Source organism: Centroberyx affinis, unplaced genomic scaffold (assembly GCF_046629955.1).
Source record: "Centroberyx affinis isolate AG114_WGS23_722 - 3 ecotype Tasmania unplaced genomic scaffold, CSIRO-AGI_Caff_v1 ptg000123l_1, whole genome shotgun sequence".
In the NCBI taxonomy this organism is placed as follows: Eukaryota; Metazoa; Chordata; class Actinopteri; order Beryciformes; family Berycidae; genus Centroberyx; species Centroberyx affinis.
The window spans coordinates 530,617-555,549 of record NW_027278824.1 but is presented as its reverse complement, the minus strand read 5'-3'; the positions used below and the strand labels follow the sequence as shown (position 1 = coordinate 555,549).

The following is a 24,933-nucleotide window of genomic DNA, read 5'->3' as shown; positions in this document are numbered from 1 at the left end:
TAATGGTAAATGACATGGTATTGTAGGATGTAGCCTATAGTGACAAGACATTTATCTCTACAGATTAATGTGCTCTTCAAGCCGCAGGTTATCTCTGTCCCAGGGAAAGCTTTTCCTTCATCATGGAGACATGTGCTATAAAATGAACACTATCTGAGTTCATTGAGTTACACCACCAGAGGCTGTGCTGTTACAGCACACTAACACAAAATCATGGTAGCACTGAATATCACTATGCTGTAAACCTTAGTGACTGCTCTGGTCAAAACACTGACACTGTTCTCAGTGTGTTACCAACTTGTGATTTTAATTCAGCTTTTCCTATCTTAAGTAAATGAAACATTACAAAACAGACAGCCTGATGGGTGACACTGCTGTGTCAACAGTTTGGAAGCAGGTTGCGCATTTGGACTTTGTTTTGCATTGGTTATCATTATGAAGTGTGTCCTCTGTCATCAACATCAATCAACGTCTATTTTCAACAGCAGAATGCTAGTGTGAATTCTGTGGCTCGACTGAGACTTTCAGCAGAATGCATACTTCTGCTTGCTACCTTCGCTTTGTTTTTTACACAAATCGATCAAAATGAATTTGCATATATAGTTGGCATGGAGTTAAAATGTATACAGCAAATAATAAAACTAGTAATGGAAACAAAGAAATACAAACAATTCTAAATTGGAGCTTCAGTCTCAAGTGGATGCAAGTGCTGACAATGGCTCAGGCTCCAGCCACAAAATGAGAGGAGAGTTTAAACCCAGAAGCCACATCCAGAGAGGTTATTTACATGGATGTCAGGACAGCTGTTGTTGCTTTGCTGTAAAGGGATCTAAGAGAGACAACGGAGGGGAGCAGTCTGCACTCTGTAGCTACTCTCATCAGGGTCAGCTTTGCCTTTCTGTGGAAGATCTCTCTCTCTCTCTCTCTCTCTCTCTCTCCCTAACACCCTCCCTTCCTCTTCCCAGTGAATGAGGATCTGCTAGTGCTGCTTTTTAAGATAGTGTGTTGCCATGGCGTCAAATGCTAGCCACATGTTAGAGGCTGCCTTGGAGCAAATGGATGACATTATCGCTGGTAAGAGTTTCTATTTCATTATCAGACCCTTGGTGGACTGCCCCGTTTGTAATTGCTGGCCAACAGTAAAACCAGCACTGTACCACATGATTTGGCTCAGGGGCATTCACATATGTACACACAGTCAGAGTAAAAAAAAGATGTTTCTGGTGATTTTAAATATAATAGAAAGATAGTTAACTTGCTAACGACAGCTATAATTAGAATTTAGAACTAAACTTTTTGTTTCAGTTTGGATGGGAAACTGGGTTTATTTGAATTGGAGAGGCTTGAGTGAAACAAACTGATCAGGTTTTGATTAGATGGATGCTTTGAACTGTGTTCTGTCTTCTATTTCCTCTCTCTCTCTCTCTCTCTCTCTCTCTCTCTCTCTCTCTCTCTCTCTATCTCTTTCTTTCTCTCTCCATCTCTCTCTCTATTTTCTGCCTTTGTACTTAATTTACTCTTTCTCTGTGTACTTAAAATACTCTCCTTCTTTCCATCTTACTTCACGAGTGACTTTCCAGTGTTTTCACTTTCCCTGTTTTCTAGCAGAGGTGATACATTTTAGGCGGTGCAGTTTGTCACAGCCACAGAGGTCATGTTGGGGTTTTTGTACAGGGTCAGAAAGCAAGGATCTATTAATAGAGTTAACAGTAGAACCGTCATCACACTGCTCCGAGGGACTGAACCAAATAACATCACACAACGACCCTGAAAAATAGTTGAGGCCTACACTAACATGACGAAAGTATTGGAGTCTTACATGTCCACAGAATATTCCATTGTGTCCTTCATGTGTTACCTTTGATTTAACTTTAGAGAGAACAGCTATGGAAAGTATGTAGCTATCTTTAGCATGATGCTTACTGTAAGCTACAAATTTGAATTGTAATTTGTGGATTTTAGAAGCCACAGTGCCCAATACTAGGTAATTTGATGCTATTTACACACACACTAAGGCTTGTTAGAGCAGAATAGTGCCCTCAAGAGGTCATTTCAGGGACTATTCCCATTATAGGAGTCTGTAGAAAATACAGAGAGCCAACAGCAGGATACAATAATATTCAAGATATCTCTATTAAACCTATTAAACCTATATTCTGTTACCTATATGCTGCAGGGCTTAACCATGTTTAACAACCCTCTGCTCGCCTTGTTGTGCCGTACTTTTGATTTCCTCAGAAGTCTCTTATTTCCCTCAGGCTCCAAGTCGGCTGGTATTGAAGGGCTCTGCAATGCCCTCATGGGGTTGAGTGGCCAGGGTCACCGCTCCCCAGACTTTACCTCAAAGCCGGCCCTTCCCCCGCCCCCGGACCCTGCCCTCAGGGCTCTTCAGCTGACTGAGGCCCTCAGGGCAATACTGGAGGGCCAGGGGACTGCGGAGGAACAGGAGGCTCTCAGGAAGCAGGTCTCCGTCGACACAACAAGCGCCATACTGCAGTGGCTAGAGAGAGGCAAGGTGAGTACCTTAAAAACCCACAGCCAGTCAGGACTCATGTTTCACTCGCAACTTAGGGCCCTCAAAACTCAGACAATCACAGGGTGGATGAATAACAGGCCTGGTAATTTTTATAACACCCAATCCATCCAAAAAAATTAGCAATTCACACATAGCTGAGAAGAGCAGGGTGTGCAGTTTAAAAACACATTGGTATTATTGGACCAAGCAGATAATAAATGGCATGCTGATCAGGTAAGGTTGCATTGGGAAACTGTTGGTATATGGTGCCGTTGGGTCCATGGAGATTTATTGGTTGTGTGTTATGGTGGTCTTTGTTCCCGGTCATCTCCGCCTGGAGGGCTTTTTCCCCTCTGCTCAGGAGCAGTGAACAGCAAACTGCACCGGTAATGAAATCCAGAGCTCCTGTTCAGAAGTAGTTATACCCCCCTCTTCTTTCCTTTTCCTATCCCCTCTTATTTCCTTCATTCTTATGTATACCCCCCGGTATAACTCCACTCTTCCTTTGTCTGCAACCACTACTTGTTTGTCTGATCCACGTTTTCCTCCTCCAGTATTTGCCCTGTTCTCGTCTCTTTATTTTGATATCCTCAACTTCAACTCTACACTCTCCTTCCAACTCAGTCTCCTTCACTGCCTCCTCCTCCCCCTCCGCTGCAGTCTTTACTGACTTGATCTTGCTCTGCACCACATCTGACAAGCATGTGCTGCAGAAAGTTTCCTCTCTCCTGTGCCCCTTTAGAAAGCCCTGCAAAATTAGCTACAGTGAGAAGGTGCTTCAGACAGAGTGAAAGAACGAGCATGAGACAGACAGAGCGAGGCAGAGGAGAAGGAGAGTGTGGACAGGAAAAAGGTGACAGATGAGATACAGGAGAAATGTGATAAATAGTGAGGCAGTTTGAGTGTATATGAGACAGGGAGAGAGAGCAGGGTAAAGAGAGAGGGAGAGACAGAGAGAGGGAGAAAATAAGAGTGAGGAGGAGAAGAAAGGGAGGGAGAGGAGCCAGCTGGCATAGTTTGAGTTATACGGCTCAGCTCTAGAATCACAGCCTGCCCAGACTCTAAACCACACGGACCAAGGTCCTCCCTGCACTCTCTGCAACTTGAAGATGGAGGGTCGGTGAAAGGAGAAGAGTTGGATTCAGGAAAAGCAAGAGTACAAGACTCCTCTTCCCTTGGAAGCACTGATGAGTTCCAGTGTTGTGTCTTGCTGTGGAACCCAATCAGTCTGTTCACCCTCCTTGGTGCCTCATAGCACAGGCTGAATAACCTACTGTTCTGGTATCTAATAGAAAGACTCAGACCTGCTGTACAATGGGCCTGCAGAATGGAGCATGATATTGATTTCTATAAACATTTTGCCTGGCTTAGAAAGGTAAGAGACTCTCCATTTGCATGTCTCCTCTTGGTATCTATATACTGTACCACAGTTGTGCAAAGGGTGTTAGTTGTTTTGTTTTTTTCCACCTGTGTTGTTGTTTTTACCACTTAATCATGGTTGCCATGGTAGATAATGTGGGAGGAACACCTGTTTTGTTTGTGATTTGAAGAGGTGTGTTGCAGAATAGTGCTCTCATGTCATATGCAGTCTTGGATTTAAAGGCTGCAAGTAGACAAGAAAAGTTACTGTAGGGGTTCTGCAAAAGATTTGGTTAACATTTCAGCATGGTTACCAATACCATGTATCTTTGAGCTATTATCTGGCTGCAAACATGTGGCAGTTTTTGCTGCCACATGTTGGTTGATGTCTAATCTCAAAAGCCTAATCTTATGGTTTGACTGAAGCTACATCAGCAATACCCTGGTAGAGATTTAAGATAACTCTCCAAACTGCCAAAGACTTTTGTATTGAAGGCAAATTAAACTATTTTGGGACAAAAGGGGAAAAAATGCAGAGTGTGTCTAAATAGGAACCAGATTTAGTATGGCCCGTGCATTGCGGCTTTAAATGGTTCACGGTGGAGGTGGCCAATTACCTGCTACAGGCGTGACACGTGGGTGAATTGTTGAATGTATGACAAGTCCGCTAGACAGGTCATAAGGTTAAAGTGTTTGAGGAGAGAGATAAATGGATCTGCATGTCAGCTGAGCTCATGTCCTACCACCTGAAGTTATAGGGAGCCTTTGGACTTGACTGTGTTGTTCAGCCACATACCATCTTGTTGCCATTATGGAGACACTTTTAATCCTGACTGGCTCTATAAGGATCTCATCCTTATGGACTGAGTTAGATACATAGAGCAAGCTTTTACATGCATATATTCATCAATCAATGTAATATCATACATTAACTCCAAAAAGTCCACTTTTCGGGAATTGGGAAAAAAAAAAGTAAATTTTCCTATTAACACCTATGTTTATTTGAAGTGCAATGCATTTTCCGTGGTTTGTTCAGTTGGGTCCCAGCTTCATGAAACACTTCACATGTATGGGGAACATGCAGCTTATTAGTTGTTGAAAATAAATGGCAAAGTTGTAGACTCAAGATTTCTGCAGATAGCAGTGATATGAAATTTGTTCTTGACAATGTTGATATTTTGTTGATGTTTTGTTTCAGCCATTTGAAATAGCTATGAATGACTTTACTCTTGTCAAAAATAATTGTCTTGCTCAATCTCTTTTTTCACTTTTCTACATTAAATTAAGTTATAGTGTAATAACACACAAAGTATTCATTCACTGTCCATATGAATATTATACAGTTAAAAAGAAACACATGGGAATTCAGTATTTTTAAAGTTTGATGCATTGAATGCTCTTGAGTCTCTATTAAAGGCTTAATGGTATTTTAAAATTACTGCAAACCACTTGAGCTGGCTGGCTCAGGATGATGGACGCTGGGCCACATAATGTTTCCATGATTGTGGTTGAAAGCCTGGATTTCTGAGCAATTTGATCTCATTTGGTTGCAATTCTATTTCCCTTGGACACTGATGGCTCTGAAATATCCCTGACTATACAGGCAGCCCTGTGCTCAGTTCTCACTAACCATTTTTGCACTAACCAGCTTGTACTAAAATGTTGTACACAGCATTTAAACTAAGATTAGGACCTATAAACCTCTTACAGACTTTTCCACACACCATCCACGGACACAATAGGTTATTTGAGACTGAGAGCTTGGTTGTTGTGGCTGCGCGCGCGTGTGTGCACGTGCATGTGTGTGCACTTGTGCGTGACTGAGGCTGCAACCTCATTGGGGAAAACCGTTGTTCAAGACAAATTCGACCCACTGGGCAACTGCTCTGCATTCATAGTGTACTAACTGAACCTAACAGTAGCTGGTCTTTACTCTCAAGGTAAACGTCCATTCATCTGGCAACAGTGAGTCCTACCAGGAGCGGTTATCACGTTTGGAGGGAGACAAAGAGTCACTCATTCTTCAGGTGAGATCAGTCGCTCCTCTGGATCTGATTCCCCTTTTTTTTTTGCCATGCATCTAGATGAGAACAAAACAATATATATTTTTTTGTGTCTTTTATGTAAGATGTATATGACCTTTAAAGAAGTTGTTGCAATGGTAACACATTTAACCTAAAGAATGACTGCACATCCATTTATCTAAAGCTGAATTCTTTGCATTGGATATGAGCCTGCTCAAATAAAAGAGGACATATGACACCACACTGGCCCCCAGATGCTGTATAGAGTCGGTTGGGAACTGATTGTGTGCCCATATCACATAGCAGTGTTAGCCGGCAGAGACAGGGAAGGGAGGGGTGCAGTGGAGTATTCTGTTTAATTACTATGTTTTTATTCTGCTGGACTGGTGAAGCAACAGTCATTAGTCATTAGGTTGGTTTGGTGTTACAATACTAGACTGTCTTGTTTTGTCTGGTGTGTGTGTATGTGTGTGTGTGTGTGTGTGTGGGTGGCTGTATACGTGTGTTTGCAGGTGTGCATGTAGCTCTCAGGATTGCTGAGCAAGTGCTTACCTCAAGACAGGTCCAGGCTAGCACACTGCACTACAGCACGTGGGTGTGTGCGAGAGCAGGTGCTCTGTTTGCTTCTAGTACAGGTCTCACATACACACCAACATTCCTCTGCTAAATCCCATCCAATTGGCTGGTGGGGCCCGGCCGTTATCATGTGATTCACTACTACATGGCCTTAAAAGTTCTCTGCAGATTTACATTTAACCTGCGTTCTGCAGTCTTGCCTTGAGCCCCTGAAGTACTGTAAGTACCTACTGAAGGACAAAGGATCATTCATTTCTTCTCAAAGGAAATGTTTGGCCTGTTTAATCTGGCACTGAGGATATATCAACAAAAATGAACACTGGCAATGGAATGACTGGTCAAAAAATAGCTCCAGATGATTTCAAGGTTTGTTTTGTGATAGTGTGTGTATTAATGATGGAAAATTTCTGAGGAAAAGAGTTTTGCTGTCCAGTTTAGATGTAGCAAAATTATTTTTGTCTCATCTCCTCTCAATTCCTCTCTGCACACACACACGCACACACACACACACACACACACACACACACACACACACACACACAGGTGAGCGTGCTGACAGACCAGGTGGAAGCTCAGGGGGTGAAGATCAGCGATCTAGAGAGTTCTCTGGAGGAGCACCAGCACAAACTCAACTCCACAGAGGAGATGCTGCAGCAGGTACACAGCTTCAGAAACCTCAAATCACATTGACTCGTGTCAAAACACACAATAACAAATGTTTGACTGGAGCAAAGTCTGGAGGAAATTCTGACTTTCACCAGTGGACATCCAGGGGTTTTATATCAATATTGTTCTTCCAGTTAATGAGAGGTGCCAAGGCCCCAGACTGTCCATCTGTTTTTTATATATGACTCTAAAAAGTGGATCCAAGAGGAAGCTCGGCTCATAGGCTGTAGAATGTAGCCCAGGACGAGTTCAGCTTCCCAGGAGGAAATTCCTTACTAGGATTCCAATGTGACTGGCTCTAGATCACCTTGACAACCAAAATATTTAGGACGCTCGGATCCCTTCCAGGACAGTGTCTCAGAGTGTAGGCCTGGTCAACCCAGGGCCAGACGGGTCTGGTGTGGTCTCTCTGGGCAGGTGAGCGCGGTACTATGGCCACGCCCCTAACCTCTAACCACCCAGAGTGAGTCAGACACGCCCCTGCATGCTCAGAGAGAGAGAGAGGAGAGAAGTTAGGAAATATAGAGGACAGACAAAAGAGGCATGAGGAAGGGAAGGTGGAGAAATGGGAGGGAGAGTAGGGGAGGTGCTGCTTTAAGTATGAGAGGTGTATGTCAACATCTTTCAGTTCAAATCCACAGCGGAGGACCTGCCAGACACTGGGAAGGACGCCTGAATGAAATGGACTTATGGAACTTTAATACAACAAAAAAACAAACTACAAGAAAATTGAAACTATTGCATCCATGAATGAAATAGGCTTATTTTTCATCTATGGCAGCCAGACATCGGGGTAGCATGAACCAGGTAGTGCACAAAATATTATAAGTTAAAAAAGTATTTCATACTTTCAATGCTGGTCTTGTCACATTTCCATTCCGAGTACAGTATTTCAACTTATGCTAATTACGTTTCTGAGTGCCAGAAACATTTATTTCAGCTATCTGATAGGTTGTGAACTTATGGTTAATGCACAGTGTCTAATTCTGTGTGCAGTGCTGTGCTAAAGGGCAGCCAGGGTTGGTTTCTTGGAGACGTGGTCATTATGAGGCTTTGGACCTGAGCCGTAAATCTCTTCCTAGTGACAAAGCTCTAATATTTTCCATGTGCGCTCTAGAAGAAGCCCAGATACTTTCCTTTAAAAAGCCCAAGTTTTAAATGGATGTATGCATATGTACGGTTTCTCTGCTTCAGATGCCTCTCGTTTCTGGACCTTAAGTGATTTAGCACCTGCTTGACATCAGCCAAATTAGTAATACATCTGCCTTAGTCTGGCTTGACTCTCAAGGCTGACAGCCATTCTCTGTGAGGAGGGCAAATAGTTGACAACTGTTAGTGGACCAATAGGGTCCCGCAGCACCAGGTTTGAGTGACAGCAGTTCGCATTCAAAGGAAAATGCACCTGTCAAGGTTGTTTTTAATGTTCTTTGTATGAGATTTGAAGTGTTTGCAGTGTTTTGGTTACCTGTAGTTTAATCTCTCTCTCTCTTTCTCTCTCTCTTTTTCTCTCTCTCTCTCTCTCTCTCTCTCTCTCTCTCTCTCTCTCTCTCTCTCTGCTCTGTACTTTGAGAGAGCTGTGAAATAGGCATTATAAATAGTGGTCATGGGCTGTGTATATTTAGCCACTCAAACAGCGTCTGAAACTAGTGGGTTTGTCTGAGGGGGCTGTCATTACAGAACTGGTAGCTTGTTGTGCCTCATACTGGATGTAGCCTTTGCCTTGTAGGTGCTGTGTATTGTGTATATAATTGCATGGTTTATGTATGTGTGTTTATGTGTTTACATGTATGTCTGTTTATGTGGTTTCATGCTGCTTGTGTATGTTGTTGATGACAGGAGCTCCTGAACAGGACGTCACTGGAGAACCAGAAGCTGAGTCTTATGGGGGAGGTGTCCTACCTGAAACTAAAGCTGGTAGACATGGAGGAGAAACAGGGCCATGGGGCCGAGAGGCAGCACAAAGCTGAGGTAAGGCCTCTCACTGAGACCTATATACTATGAATATAAATTCAGAATGGGTTTATTGTTGGTTTTAGCAATATATTTGAGATATGTAGGTTTGAATGTGTTTGTCAGTACTCATTTAAAGCTAATACCTATCCATCAAAACAATGCATTTGACTTGTAAAGTAATCCAAGCTGAGTTGAAGACAAAGTTTAAAAATGAAGAGGCTTGAGAGTCTGACAATGGTACATTTTCAAAGAAAGTGCTGTAGTGTAAAATATGAAGAGTTCGAAAAGTTTGAAAAGATACATTTTAGGGAAAAAAATCCTTATCTGAAGTTTATCATCCAATATTTCTAAAGAACCATTTTATGTTATATTGTCAACCGGACTTGATTTACTTGACTTTCTTTAATGAGTACCATAATTGGTTAACTTTGTGCTATCAATCATCATATTCAAAGTAGGAGTCAAATATTTTTTCAAATGGTGGATATATCATTTTGTAATAAAACTTGTTTGTGAATGTGACAGCTTTGTAGCCACATGACCTTATAGTATGTTTCATTGAGGACTCTTTTCAAGGAGGAATTTATTTAACTAGGATCCTCAGGGACATTTCTGAGTTATCTGAACCTAACCTTGCCAGGAATGACGAGGGCACAGTACATTGAAAAAACCTTTCTCGTGTTTTGGTGGATCCAACCTTGGAGTCAGCTGCTGACTTTATGGGAATCCATAAACACACACTGGAAGGATGGAGGGGAGCATTCACCATAACCTCTCCTCTGTTCTTTCTGGCCTGAAGGAAACCTGTCTCCAAGGAGTTTTAGCTTAGTTTTTGTCATTTCAACCTGAACCATGTATTTGCTTAAGGCCAGTGTGTTAGGTTACCTGCCACTGCAGGCATTGATCATGTGAAGTGGAGAGAGGGAAAGCCTCCGTGCAGCACTATTACCAGACAGGATACTGTAATGTATGTAGTTACTGTCAAAACACGGCTGGTCAAAGAGCCTTTGTGTCCTCAGGCTAAAAGGTACAGGCAGAGCAGAGCTGGCATGATGGATGACGGGCTAAATGTGTGTGTGTGTAGGCTCCAGCCCAGAGCATTTCATTCTCAACTCTTGGTGGTGGTAAAAGATTGACTAGGCCATTGTGAAAAGGGACCCCACTCCCCAATTGAAAACATATTCAGAAAAAGGTAACATTCAACTTTTATCAGTGAAGAGAGGAGATCCCTTTGCATACCTTAGACGGTCTATAGGGATTTGCTCTGTACTGTATGTCTGAGCAGAGAGAAATGGGATAGGCGTGTTTTACTGGACAAACATTGAGTTTCAACACTGTTCTATTCTGCTTTCATGTGCACACACTCCACTTTCCCTGTGACAGCTGCTTGGACTAAGAGAGAATGGCAGAAATCTGCTTTGAACATTCTGCTGGCTTCCCACGTGTTTCCTCTAATACACAAACACGTACACACATACATGCATGTTCGCACACACACACACACACACACACACACACACACACACACACACACACACACACACACACACTGTGGAAGCCTCATTGCTGTGGAGCCAGTAAGCTCATAGTTAAATTTAGCCATGGAGGCACTCCATATCATCTGTCATATCCGCTCTACCGGACCCCAAGTGAGACTTCCTCTGTCCACAGTCCAGGCATAACTCGGCTGCTGTTTACACTCTTTCTGTAGCAATATGAGCACGGCTCACCTATAATAGATGGCAAACCTATTTTCCTTTCCTGCAGTTTAGCAGTGCAAACTGCCCATTTGATGTACTTAACATGCATGAGTTTGTAGAATAACACTGTCTTTCACAGTGTATGGAAAAGGAGGAGGGAATTCAGGTTCACTAGTGAAATTCAAAACAATGTGCATTCACAATACAATGCAATACAACTTTATTTATCCCACACGGGACAATTTAACGTACCTAATTAAAAGTACAAATGATCATTAAAATAAACATTTAATACACACATCACATAACAAAAAGAGGCAGGGCAGGTTTCCAGATTAACAGTTGGCTATTTTCATATTGTGCTGTTGTTGTTGACAGAGGTCAGCTGTCTGCATTTAGCAAAAATTATACTGGTTTACAATTTTCCAGTGTTGGAAACCTCACAATTCTTACTGAATTTTTTTATTGCTTCTGGTACAAAGATATTTTTCATTCAATTTATCCTGCACTGGGGAACCAGAAAGCACCTACCTGATGGGAGGAGGTTGAATGTGTGACTTGTCATCTAATATTGCCTGGGCCTTTCTCATGACCTGCTGAGAGTAAACTCTCTGAGACTTCTTTGAGGTAATCCAATGATTCGGGAGCACATGCTGACAATGCCAGAGAACCTATTTCTGTCCTTCTGGTTGATACTTGCAAATCAGTTAATAAAAGAAAAATATGATGTACTCTCAATAAAAATATTGTAAAAGGTCATAGGTCAGATGAGACTGGTCAGTTGAGACTGTTTATCTGGCCCAGCATGTGTGTGTATGCAGACCAGCCAGAGATCTATGTTTGTCATACAAATTCATTTTCAGACTTCTATTCCTACCACAAAATTTGATTTAAATTATCCAGACATTATCCCGACATGAGCTGGTGAGAGAAGTTATATGAGTGGTCATTACTAACAACGACACACACGTGCACACACACACACACACACACACACGGTTGTTGTATTCCTTCCTCTCTTTCTAAACTTCTCTCTCTCTCAATTTCCTTCCTCCCTCGCTGCTTCTGTCAGACTGTAGTGAATTTCATTAGCGAGCTGCAGGAGCAGATGTGTAGGTTTCAGAAGGAGATCAATAGCAAGATCCAGGAGAAAAAGGCCTTGGAGATCCAGGCTGACGGCAGCTCACAAGAGGCCTGCCCCATTGGGTCTACTGAGACCCAGAGTTCAAACCCAGGGCTTTCCCGTGACGGAACCCTAGAGGTGAAGCACAGACTGGAGGAGGCTCCGGGCGGGCCTGATGGGAACACACACAGCCTGGGAGAGAGTAGCTCAGATGCAGAGCAGCAGTGCCACTGTGGAGCAGAAAGTGTAGGCAGAGCCTGTCTGCATGACTTTTGACCTACAGCATGGGTCCTCTCACTTCACTTTGTTTGTAATCCTGAGATGCAGATGCAAATACAACATATACTTACAAAATACCCTCACCCTCAGCAGTGGTCATTGGACCAAACAGTCTGTCAGGTGGACAACCACTAAATGCTAATCTTATATCTAATATCATATAATAATCTAATATCTGCTGTAGATTTGCATCAAGTTTAAGAAATGGTTTTCAGTGTGTCATCCCACTAATCTATAAATTCCATCTAATCTAATTGAATATACTGTGTGAAAGACCACTGTGCTGATTAACTAACATGATCCAGAGTATATAATCCAGTGAGATTGTTCTATATGTTAACATTTCAAAGATCACACTTGAAATTAATAGGCTACATTTTCTCACACAATCTGTTTTAGGTCTTATTTAAGGAGCTCAGAATCCTCAAGGACAAAGTGGAACACCTGGAGGATCAGAAGTTACAGTATGAGAAGAAACTCAAAGCAACAAAGGTAAAAGGTTTGGATTCTCATGGTGTCTAGACTTTAGAGCATACACCATCAGTGCCCAGATTCCATTGCTAACCGTCCAATCATGCACAACTTTCCTAAATACTGTCCAATCCAATGCTCCAGCCAGTTTAAATGACTCATTCTCTCTTGCGCACACACACACACTCTCATTCACGAACACCTCTGTTTTCTTAAGAAATCTGAGAACAATTTTCTGAGTAGAAATAGATATAATGACGGTCTAGTCCTTTTTAATGTCTTTGTTGTGTACCTTGGCATGATTCCATGGCATTACCTCTCGTACTTTCTTGGGTTCTCTCTCTTGCTCTCACGCTTTCATTCCCTCTCTTTCTCTAATTGAACTTCTTCAATTGACTGTATCAGATACAGAGACACAGCTGTGGGAGTGCTGCTGCTATTCTTGTACCTTCCCACTCCCCCAATCAATCCGCTGGTAATTTTAATTTTAAAGGCACATCTCCTATTATGTATACCTCCACTTTCAATGCCATCTGTTCACAACAAACGAACTGCCTGGCTCCAGCGTCTCCTGGTTAACCTTAATGCACAACATGACTAGAATTAGGGACACACTGCAAGAAATGTCTTAAAATGCTGGAATTATCCACAGACCTCTCTAATTTTTTGATACACAGTTCCCAAAGGAGATCCACCTAGTTTGTTGTGTAGTGCATATATAGTGTATCGTTAGATCTGTAATTCAAAGTCATATTATCTTCCACTACTCTTTATTACTGTACTATTTGAAGCTCCATCAAATATCCCACTGACAGATATCTTCATCATCAATTGGAAGCTTTTCCAGCATTGCAAACTGAACTATGGCCAAATGTTTTGTACCCATATCGTCCTTGTTCCTCTTAGAAGATAACTTTGGTCACTGGCAGCATGTTGCCAGATAAGTAACATTAAAACAAGAAAAGCATAGTGTGCATTCGAATCAATGGCTACAGATGTTAATGTGACAGATATCTTCAGTCATGTGACCAAGTATCACACCACTCTTTTTTTAAACAAATCAAAGGGAAATAGCCTACTAATAATGTAAAATAAGGCTGTGATGTGAGAAATGAGACCACTATCTTCTCTTAAATAAGAACAGACATAGAGAACACACTGGCAAATAGATCAGCTTCAACTTAACTTCATTGCCATCTGTTTTTTGCTCATACTCTTGTCTTGAACTTACTTCAAGACAGAGTATGAACTTCAGACAGTACTGGTCTAATAAATTCCCCCCTAAAATTTCGAGAAGTAAAATTTCTGTGCTGTGTTGTGGTTGTTTTATGTATGTGTTCTATAAATTGTACAGCTAATTGTGGAAAAAATTAAATCTTGCAAAAGTTGGGTTTCAAGTGAGTGTGCTGTTTGTGTTCCTGCATAATTAACGTGCGTGTACATGTCCTGTGTTGTTGGATGTGAAAGAGTCACTATCTTTGTGTGTGTGTGTGTGTGTGTGTGTGTGAGAGTGCGTGCGCGCGCGCGCATGTGTGTACAGGCATGTTTGGGCACGTACAGTTATGTGTGTACATCTATGTGCCGTTGCACATGTGCATGTGCCTGTGCGAACTGTAACATTCTTCACTGTGTGTCATCCACAGGCAGAGATCAGCAGCCTGCAGCAGCTTCTGCTCAGCAAGAATGCTGAGATCGAGAGCTTGCACACTCAGCTCCTGGCCAGACCTTCTCTCTCTACCGAGAGCTCAGACAGAGGTAAGCAGAGCGCCTGGCGTCAAACCCTCTACCAACGTGCCCACACCTCTCACTCTGACTGAGTTGCCCAGCCTGATAGGTGACACAGTTTATGACTCCCTTTTGCATTCATTAACTTGCAGTAACAGCTTGTGGGAAAAGTCTGTTACCTGACTTAATGTCTCATGGTAGGTCTCTCTGTCTCTACCTTCTCTCTCACTCATAGAGGAGATGTACAGGAGGAGGCTAAACACCAAATGTAAGCCTTAACACTACTTAATGAAAATCACCTTGACTCCATGGGCCATGTCTACTTTCGATCTTTCATTTATTCATGTTGTCCAACTGTGCCCCTTTATATTGTTGTGTTATTTTCCTGTCTACTCTCAAGGGCAGCTTTGACAATCACCAACTGATGGGAATTCTCTCCCTTTTCTTCTTCATTGTCTTTCAGAATTCCTGAATTCACAATTCCTTGCCTTGTCTTACTTCTTTCTGTCATAGATACACACATCTGGGGTACCTGCGTGGTGCAGCTACTGTAACTCACTATGTGCCACTAGTCTCTCTGTATGCTTGCTGTTGTTATAAAGTTACAGCCTATTGACTGTGGAGAAATTGACGTGACTAATCTTATGACAGGTGAAAAAAAATAAATAAATAAAAGATGAAGCTTTGTCACCAATCTGATTACCAGTCTAAAATCTAGAGGGGAATAAATGTGTAACCTACCTAGTGTGTTTTTTCCCCTTTCTTGCTGCATAATCCTATGTCTGTCTGTGTGTATCTGTTGGTACAAACTAATACTTCATCTGACATGACCAAGTATAGCAGCTATGTTTATGAAGATTAATGATCAGTATGGGGTTTCTCTTTATAGACCAGGAACTGCAGAGGCTTAGGACTGGAATGGAATCACTGTTAGCTGCCAATGATGAGAAGGTAAGTAACCAGGAAACTGAAAACAAATCCGGTTTCTCTCAGTTCAACACAGCTGTATGTGGTTATATGGAGCACAGTGTGTGTTGTCATCTGTTTACTATAATGTCATTTTGTGTACATCTAGTTTCTTACTGGCCTGTATATAGAACTGCTATCATCACTGCTATTTGGAAGGTAACTGTTTTTAGATGTACCCATTTCTCAGTGGCACCACCCTCCACCATTTATAGTACAGAGGGGCTTTTGTATTCTCCCTTACGCGGAGAATCTTGGAACTTTAAAGAGTCACAGACGTGGACCCACATGTGGCACACTGGTGAACACACACACACACACACACACACACACACACACTGAGGCAAGCCATTTCAGGCAAAGCCACACTTAAGAAGTCCTCGATCTGCCAAGCCTAATTTTGGACTGAGCGGCATTAAGAGAAACATGGCAAAACCAGGCATAGGCACCACTTCAAAACACACACACTCCATGCAGCTGGTTACCACAACTTAGATTTCCAGCCGGGCCCATGTCAATCCCCTCCCTGTTAATACTTTGATGTAAAGGCCATATGGAGAAGGAGGGATGTTTATGTAGCATATTGGTCAGTAATAGAGTGAAGCACATAGTCCATATGTGTGTTTTCCTAACCTTAGATAAACATCTTAATTGGGTTTTGTTGACCTTGAGCTCTACCACTTGGTGTTGCAGGACCGCCGCATTGAGGAGCTCACTCTGCTGCTGAACCAGTGCAAGCAATTCAGAGAGGTCACTCACAACACAAGGCAAGGTAAATAGCCTATTCACTCCTTTATCCTTTCCTAGCAGTATTTGTTTTATCTTAGCAACAACATTTGATTGTTCAAATTGAAAGTCAACACGCTTCCTCCCTTGAGAGGAAAGTGTGCCGCTGCTTGAGTAGGGACAAAATGCTTCTTTTCTTTGTTACTCTAGCTCCACCTGCTGTTCGTTCCTTGTCAAATGGCAGGACTCCATCAAGCAGCAGCGAGGAAGAAATGATGATGAAGAATGCTGACTCGGCCAGTGCCAAATCTGAGGATGCAAAGTCCGAGGTGGGTACAAACAAGTTCCAGTAGGCCTCATACGGTATCCATCTGGAGAGATCTGTTGAATTGGCTGTTTATTGTTCAGCTACTGTATGAACATGACTTCTGACAGCCATTGTTGTTGTTATCATGTCCCTAACAGTATTATTTACCTATCCCAGGTTTCCACAAGCAGCTCTTCCTCCCAACATACGTCTCTTTTATTGGTCCAGAAGGACACTGACTGCAGGTACTGAGGCACTCTTCTACCATGTAATGGACAGTAGTAATATATCTAAGTTGGATTTTACTATGATAATTGTGGTTATATCTTCTCAGGACAGAGCCACAGACTCTATCAAGTAGTATGAATGACCTACCAAATGGACCTGCACAAAAGGTATTTTTTATTTCCCATATATTTATGCTAAAACAAATCTTTTGTTCCCTCCTTTTTAATTTTTCCCACAGTATGCACAGGCTATTGTACTGTTCCTTAGTTGTTCTCAATGCTCAGAGGAGCCTACTGGTTTTCATTCTAGCCATCTAATCAAGGACTGATTTAGACTTGATATGGCAGGTTAATGCAATTAATTACGAGAAAACCAGCAGAAATCTGGGCCCCGAGGACCAGGATTGAGATACATGACAGATCTCAAATAATGTTATAAAAACTTAAAAACTCAAATAAAAATGTATCAAGTTCATTTGTTGGTTTTGTAAAATATATTTTCTGAGCCATGCCTCTGTATTATTTTTACAGAGTGGTACGGCTGATACCAGAAGTCAGACGCTGCCTGTAAATTCATCTCTGGTAGAGCAGAATGGAAACAGAGACAGCAGCAGTGATTCCCAGAGTCACAGGTCTCCAGATGGGAGCGAGGACGGAGACTCCAGCCAAAGTAAACACAGAGATATAGGCTCAGACTATGATATGGTTATGTATGATCAGCTGGATAGTATACAGTAATAGATCACTGATATAGACCTAGGTTTCTTCATTCTATGGCATCCAGATGAGTACATTCATCTTGAGGCTGGTAATTCCCACAGAGCAAAGGGAGTAGGTCCATATTTTGAGCAAACCACTCCTCTTTGACCAGAAGACCAGTGTACCTTTGATCATAGCTAATTGTGGAGGCTCCTGACAGAGCAGAGGGATCCTGGGATAGGCTTTCTCACAAAACACACCCTCTCCCTGGCTCTGATTGACCACATTCACTCCAGCCCCACCCTATCCCATCTTCACTGACCATTTTTAACCCGAGCCCCACCCTAATCTCTTTCTACTGGGTTCTGCTGTATAGTGGAAGCTGTGCAGCCTATACCATAAAGATCACAGATTGTAAAATTCAGCTCAAGCTCCTTTTTTTTCATTGGGTCTTAACCAATAGGTTATTTGCTGAACTGGTCTGCAACTTATGCTTCTCCTCCTGAATAGAGTACTGTGAAAAGGTGGACCACAACATGTGTGCTACTCTATTTGGGATCACAAAAAAAAAATGCATTTTCACTGCTTTTTACTTAGTCATCAAGATTTTGTCTTTATAATGGTTCCACAAATGCAGGATATGGTCAATTTTAGCAAGCTTATTCTTTTTAAAGATAACATCACTGACATGCTTTTTGTCAAGATTATAATACTGCTTTGTCTACATTTATAAATAATGAGTAAATTATGACTTTTTGAACTCAACATGTGTTAAACTTGGTTACATAACCTAGGCATCCGTCTACAAACCCTTAGGATCATGTTTGTATGCAGTAGTATTACACTGACTATAGTCTTTGTAACCTCTTAAAAGGAAAGACGGAGAAAGTTGATGACAGCACTTCAAGTGATCATTCCCCTGTGCATTCTGGGACAAGTACACAGTCTGGCCAGCGAGCTGTGGGCTCACCAGAATACCTGAAGAACAACAGGAGCTTCAAGAAGCTCTGGGGAAAGTGAGTGTGTGAAAATAATGCCTTTGTTCTATATGAGCTTGTTTAGCATATTACTCTGTACCTTTATCAGTGATGAAAGTTTACCAAAATAAACAAAATTTAGTAAATTGATCTTTGTATTATTGAACTCTGAGGACTTCTGAAAGGTCCCAGCATTTTTAAACCAGAAAATTTGTCCTCTTCCCTACAGACTTCGAAGAACCCAGTCCGGAGGGCTCCAGGGGGTCGATCCAGACCCAGGTCAGTTTAGAAGAGGGGGCTTGCGTGCCACAGCAGGGCCCAGACTGACCCGGACCCCTGAGTCTTACAGCTCTGCACGGTAAGGCTTAGTGCATCTCTGCCTGACTACCTGTAATACTGACTGCTATTAGGATGTTTTGGGTTCAGGACATTATTGTCCTACTGAGGAAAATGTCACAAGAAATGTTCAGTGAAATGTCACGATCTGGTTTGATCTTGCCTTATCCTCACCTCCACCCTTTCTTAAATAACCATAATTGAAATAAGCTTTAGGGCTGGTGTCAGCCTGAGAATTTATGTTTGTTGTATGGTACATTTGATCTATTTTACTGTCGATATTCTTACAGATGAAATTTTTAAATAAATGTAATCAATGAATCAATCAATTAGCTGTTGTATGCCTTTTTTCTGTCAGTGATATGAATGCTCCGTTCAGCCAATGGACCAAGGAGCAGGTGTGTGGCTGGCTGGAGGACTATGGCTTGGGCCAGTATGTCAATCTTACCAGACAATGGGTTGACAATGGACAGACACTGCTGTCTGCCACGCCTCAGGACATTGAGAAGGTCAGAAAATGAAACAGATAAGTTGATACCACATTGAAAGTAAATAATAATAACTCAAATGTAAAACTCGGTGATGATGCATATTATCAATTACTGATATACTGGAGAAATGTATGTTTCAGTTATAGTTGAGATAAACACCAAAATAATACCCATGGGGACATTTGAAAATAAAATAAATTAAATAACAAAACATTTCAATTTGTAATGTCTTCTGACAAACCATCAGTTATGTCCCAAACGTCAGTTTTATTGTGTAGCAAAAATGCCTTTCTGACCTCAGGAGATGGGTATGAAGAACCCACTGCACAGGAAAAAGCTGCAGCTCGCTCTGAAGGCCTTCACCACTAAAGTTACAGAGAAGTCTTCTGAGCTGGACCACATCTGGGTCACCCGTAAGTCTGTTTCTACATATCATCTGTGGACTTTTGGTTCTCATACTGTATGTTCTCCTCATTTGAACAGTTTGCCAGCTCCACAAACACAGGCCAGAACTAATCAGCTCACAAACCAAAGAAAGAAAAGTGATGCAAACAGCCTGGGATGCAAAAAAGTGTTTTTGGTGACATTTGTATGAGTTTGTTTAATCTAAAAGTGGATACCTCTGATTTTCACCCTGTCCAGGCTGGTTGGATGACATTGGTTTGCCTCAGTATAAAGACCAATTCCATGAGGCCCGAGTGGATGGTCGGATGATACAGTACCTCACAGTGGTAAGACTCAATCTTGTACTGTAACAGTTACTATTGCCTTCACTGCACTATTGTGCAGTGAAGGCCTACAAATACACTTTGTTAGATTTCAGACAATACCATTTAAAGCATTCGTAAAGTTTCATAAAGTTCACATATTTTTTTTCCTGTTCATTCAGAATGACCTCTTGACTCTGAAGGTGACCAGCCAGCTCCACCACCTCAGTATTAAATGCGCCATCCATGTCCTTCACGCCAACAAGTTCAACCCCCACTGTCTTCGACGCAGGCCAGGGGAAGAGGTAAGCAGGGATGGGAAGAGGAATGAATGGAAGTTGAGAGGGGGAGAGGATTGTGCCAGGGTGAGTCGTCTTTACGGGTTATTCTTTTTGCATTATGTTTTAATTTAACTTTCTTCAGAAACAGCCCTCTCCCTCAGAGGTGGTGCAGTGGTCTAACCATCGTGTGATGGAGTGGCTAAGAGCAGTGGATCTAGCTGAGTACGCTCCTAATCTACGGGGCAGCGGCGTCCATGGAGGGCTGATTGTAAGTGAACCCTGACCTTAGAAGTCGTTTTATCACATCTGCAATATACACTTACTGAGCCTGGTGGCCCACTCCCTCTGTCAATGTGCCCTTCCATAGATTCTGGAGCCTCGTTTCAGCGCAGAAACCTTGGCCCTGCTGCTGAATATTCCCCCTCAGAAGACTCTGCTCCGCCGCCACCTGGCTACTGCCTTCTCCACCCTGGTGGGACCTCAGGCCACGCAGGAGAAACGAGAGTACGGCAACGCCACAGGCCACGTCCCCCTCACTACCACTGCCAAAGTGAGGGTAAGAGTACAGTGTGAGAGTGAAAAAAGTTCTGTGGGTGTACTTACAGTATAAAACCAAACCATTCATTAATGGGTTTGACTTGTTTGTGTTTTCAGCCAAAGAAGCTGGGCTTCACCCAGTTCAGCCACCTGAGAAAGAGGAAACCCGATGAGTCTGCTGACTACATCTGCCCCATAGACAGTGGAGCTCTGACAATGAATGGGGTTTCCCACTGGCCCTCTGCAGGGCTCAGGGGCCTCAGCCCCAACTTGGACAGACAGGCTGAGAGGCGGGAGCAGGTCGGGACAAAAAGCTGAGGCTGATTTCCCCCGGCCAATGACTGTAAAGCTAATTGCTTTTAACTCCACCCTCTCTGCCCGTCTCACTGAATCAAAGTGATTTTGTGATTCAGTGGAGATTCTAATGCAGGAACTTACCCAAGATGCATCCTTATGGTGATTTGCTGGATGTGCTACAAAGACCCTGTAATGAGCAGGTGATGCTAATTGATTTATTACCAGATATGCTTAAACTGGGATTCATCTGGTGATTGGTAACGTTGTGTGATATAAGCTGTAACTTTTTCTCATGAAAGCTGCTCTCTGCATTCCTTCTACAGTGGGATTCCAAAGCTTCCACTTTTGCTTTAATACAATGCATTTTACTGACCCTCTTGTATCTTAACTGCTCCAGATTTACAGTAATTTGGATATTGATGGCCTTCTTCTTATTATGTATCTTGATTTACAGTGTAGAATAATAATTGACACCAGTTACTTCAAACTTGGTTGTTTCTAATTTGTTTTTTTGTTTTCTTTGATGACTGGAAAAAACTGTCGAAAATTAAATAATGAAAACTGAAATTATCTGTGGTGCATTTAGCTCTGCACCTTCACGCAAGACTTGTTGGCTTACTAGAGATTCTCCTTGTGAAATATATCCAGTTGAATACTGTAAGTAGTCATCAGGCCTACAGCTAAATTAATTATTGCTTAACTTTTTTTGAGGAGAAAAAAATGTCCTAACCACATTAGTTTCTTCCATCAAAGCAATTGCGTTGACATTTGCTGCTTAGAGTAATGATGAAGGTTGGTGAAGTTTTAAATTGCTGGGACAGTTCAAATATTGTCTATTATTCTCTTCCAGTATTATAAACTGTATATTATGCTATTTTACTACTATCACTGATTGTAGATTTCATTTTTGGCTGAATGGTAGCATACATACTTTGTGACAGATTTACTTTTCATGTTCAAGTCCTGATAATTTTCCATTAGGAATCTGCAGACCACAGCTCCTTTTCTGACCATGAGGAGAAGATGGTGAGTGTCTGAGCTATACTGCAGTGTCCTGGAAACAGCATGAAACATCTAATTTCAAGTATATTTCATTACAGTGTAGGGAGACAATTCTGTGAAGAGCAAGAACCTTGAAAGATTGAGGATGACATCACCTCTTGAAGAGGGCCCTGGAGGTCGTCTTGAAATGACAGCAGAACACTTTTTTTTCTGATCCAAGACTGCCCACTGCTGGCCAAAAATAAAAATGCAAGAACACTTGACATAGCTGACTCTTGTACATGTACCCTGTTCCAACCCAGATTCTTTCAGATGGAAGAGCCTGGGAAGCTACTTTGATGTTGCTTACAAGACAAAAACTGAGTCTGATTTACCAATCAGAACAAAAGAATCAAGCTCAATCAAACTTGTTGGTGATACTAACTGCTGCTATTTGAATTTGGATTGTTTACCCACCAGTTAAAGTTTAGGGGAATATCAACAAAAAACAAACGTGATATATGCTACTATCCCACCTTCACATCAACTGGTGCTTGGAAGCTCTGTTTAGTTTAAGAGTTATTGACATTTTCTGACTGTGAAATTATCCACTGAGTGATGCCAACCTGAGAACAATGAAATGTTCTGTATTCTTAAGTAAAGATAATTGAAATCATGTAATTGAAAAAAAGATGGCCCAAAGCTACAGTGATGAATATTGTTTGAACGATATAATTCCCAAGTTAATGAATTGGATTATATAATCAAAAGATCGCAACAAAATATATAATTTCAAATCAGGTTTAATTATTAGGACGGAATATCTCAAAACAAACAAAAACAACAATACAAACAAACATACAAATAGGCAATTAATCCCCCATAGTATTGAGATGAATAGCAGGTCAAATGCCCCTTATTTATATGTTTTATTCATAGTGATAGACCAATACACATCTAGTTATCTCATTTTAGTTTTAGGGGTATTCAAAAGTACAGCCTTCCATCTTTAGTTTCTCAACAACTGTAACTAAGCAGCGTATTGTGCTTTATTGCACTGCTTTTTATAACCAATACAGCTCAATGATACGGTCAAAATAAATAATTTTCCTCATCAGTAACCTGGACCAAATAAAGGATGTCTGCATCTGTGTTGTACCCTTTGATCTCGTTTGGCTAATTCATTTGACTGCACTAAAGGGAGAGCCGCCCTGAGGGAAAATTTAAACCAACGGAGAGCGGTGGTGATATGCCATCTATTAGCACATTAGCTCACAGGCCAAGTGAGATGTAGCAGACATGATTGCCTTGATTAGCGTGCTGCCTGGTATTTGCATGCTATGGACTCATTACTGTCTGAAACACATAATATCTATTTTATATTTCCTCCCTTTCTCTGGCTCCTTCACATTCTGCCCACTTTTCTCTTACATCTTATGATTTATAATGAAGGTTTTTGCCAATTGAAACAGAAAGTGACCAGCTTTTGGTAGGAATATCCAATTTTACACTTGTAAATCTTGAGCACCATCATGAAACAAAGCATCTTCAGTATGGTGTCTGTGGGTGTTTGTCTTTCAGTCCCAGTGATTCGCCTAATAGGATTCTGCCGGCGTGTCCAGCAGTGTGGCAGACAGGGCAGCAGTCAGCTCCCCTCTGAACCCTCCTCCAGCAGCACACAGCCTCAATTAGACCAAACACAATAATTAGGGAATCTTTTACCTCTGCATATCATTAGTTCTCTAACGAAGGACATCCTGATCAATGATTAGAAATGACAAGTTCATAAATAAATTAGTCCTGCCGATAAGTGTGTAACACTAATCAATGATCCATGTTAAATGGAAATTAGAGGGATGTAGGAGTGAGGATCAGGGTAGTGGGTTTTGCAAATGTGAAAGGGGTGAATAAAAAGGAGCTAAAGAGGAGGGTGTTGTATGTGAATGTTTTTCTAAATGATTGGAAGGCATCTGTTAGAGAGCTTGGCATGCATGACGACAGATAGCAACTTCAGATGATATTGAAATGAAGGTTTAATGATCCTTTTGAAGTTATGAGGAAAGTTTATCCTCACCTAAAGCCAGCAGATGTCAGTGTTGCCTGTGGATATAGCTTGTGTAACAAAGCCTATACCAACCATGAACCTACTGAGTTTACTCCATGAGGTGTACAACAAAAAGTGTTCTGTGTCTTTCACTCATTTTTATACATGCATTATTGTGTAATTTCCCTTTTTTGTAGGCATTTGTCAGGGACAAGAGGTGTTGTAATATCACTGTTTTGATCTACCACTGCTGTTTCACATTGTTACTACCTAGACCCTTAGTTGGCTGTAAGAGAATTTAGCTTGTTGGATTGTATTGCTACATCTGTACATCATGTTCAGCCTGATGGACAAGAACATGGGTATCATGCCTGTACAAAGGACATGATAGGATGTCACATCACTCATCAAATACAGAGCTCAACGCATGTGGTTGAATGCCAGTATCAGTTTGCTCAGTGGCCAGGTGATAGGCAGTCCAGGATTGGAAACAGGGTTAAATAGGATTAGATGCAGTTTTTAGACTGAACTATCTGAACAGTCAGAACACAAATGACTCCTCAAAGATACTGACTGGCATGCATTATAAAGCATTTACTGCAAAAATGTTTTCATATAGCGGTACAGCGTATACAGATGGGAATTCTTCTCCAAATAGAGAGCTTTCTGTGTGTGTGTGTGTGTGTGTGTGTGTACGTGTGTACGTGTGTGTGTACATGTTTCTGTGTGAGTGTATGTGTGTGCATGCATGTGTATGTTTTGGGAGAGGACGGCTTTGTTTATAATGGTGCATCTTAGCTAATTTCAGTAATGTGATGCAGCCTCCACTGGGTGACAGTTTAATAGCTATTATTTGTGTCACCCTTTCTCATAAAGCTTTAGCTGTAAATTGCTGCATGCAAGAGACTGTGGGATGACTGACACCTTGCCTTGCAATATGATATCTATTGTTTTAATTAAGCGAAA

The 24,933-nt window shown here is 41.7% G+C and overlaps 1 protein-coding gene across 1 annotated transcript; it reads left to right on the top strand.

Moving 5' to 3' along the window:
* The first annotated feature begins 1,010 nt into the window (after positions 1-1,010).
* Positions 1,011-23,056, top strand: ppfibp2a (PPFIA binding protein 2a). The gene is made up of 24 exons (XM_071529003.1): positions 1,011-1,074; positions 2,259-2,515; positions 5,815-5,901; positions 7,018-7,131; positions 8,977-9,108; positions 11,866-12,162; positions 12,595-12,687; positions 14,310-14,421; positions 14,627-14,659; positions 15,281-15,342; positions 16,051-16,129; positions 16,294-16,412; positions 16,568-16,635; positions 16,725-16,784; positions 17,139-17,287; positions 18,191-18,332; positions 18,523-18,651; positions 18,988-19,138; positions 19,422-19,533; positions 19,763-19,851; positions 20,010-20,132; positions 20,251-20,376; positions 20,476-20,664; positions 20,763-23,056. Exons 1-24 carry the CDS (start codon positions 1,011-1,013, stop codon positions 20,961-20,963), a joined length of 2,988 nt encoding a protein of 995 aa, XP_071385104.1. The 3' UTR covers positions 20,964-23,056.
* The last annotated feature ends 1,877 nt before the right edge of the window (positions 23,057-24,933 follow it).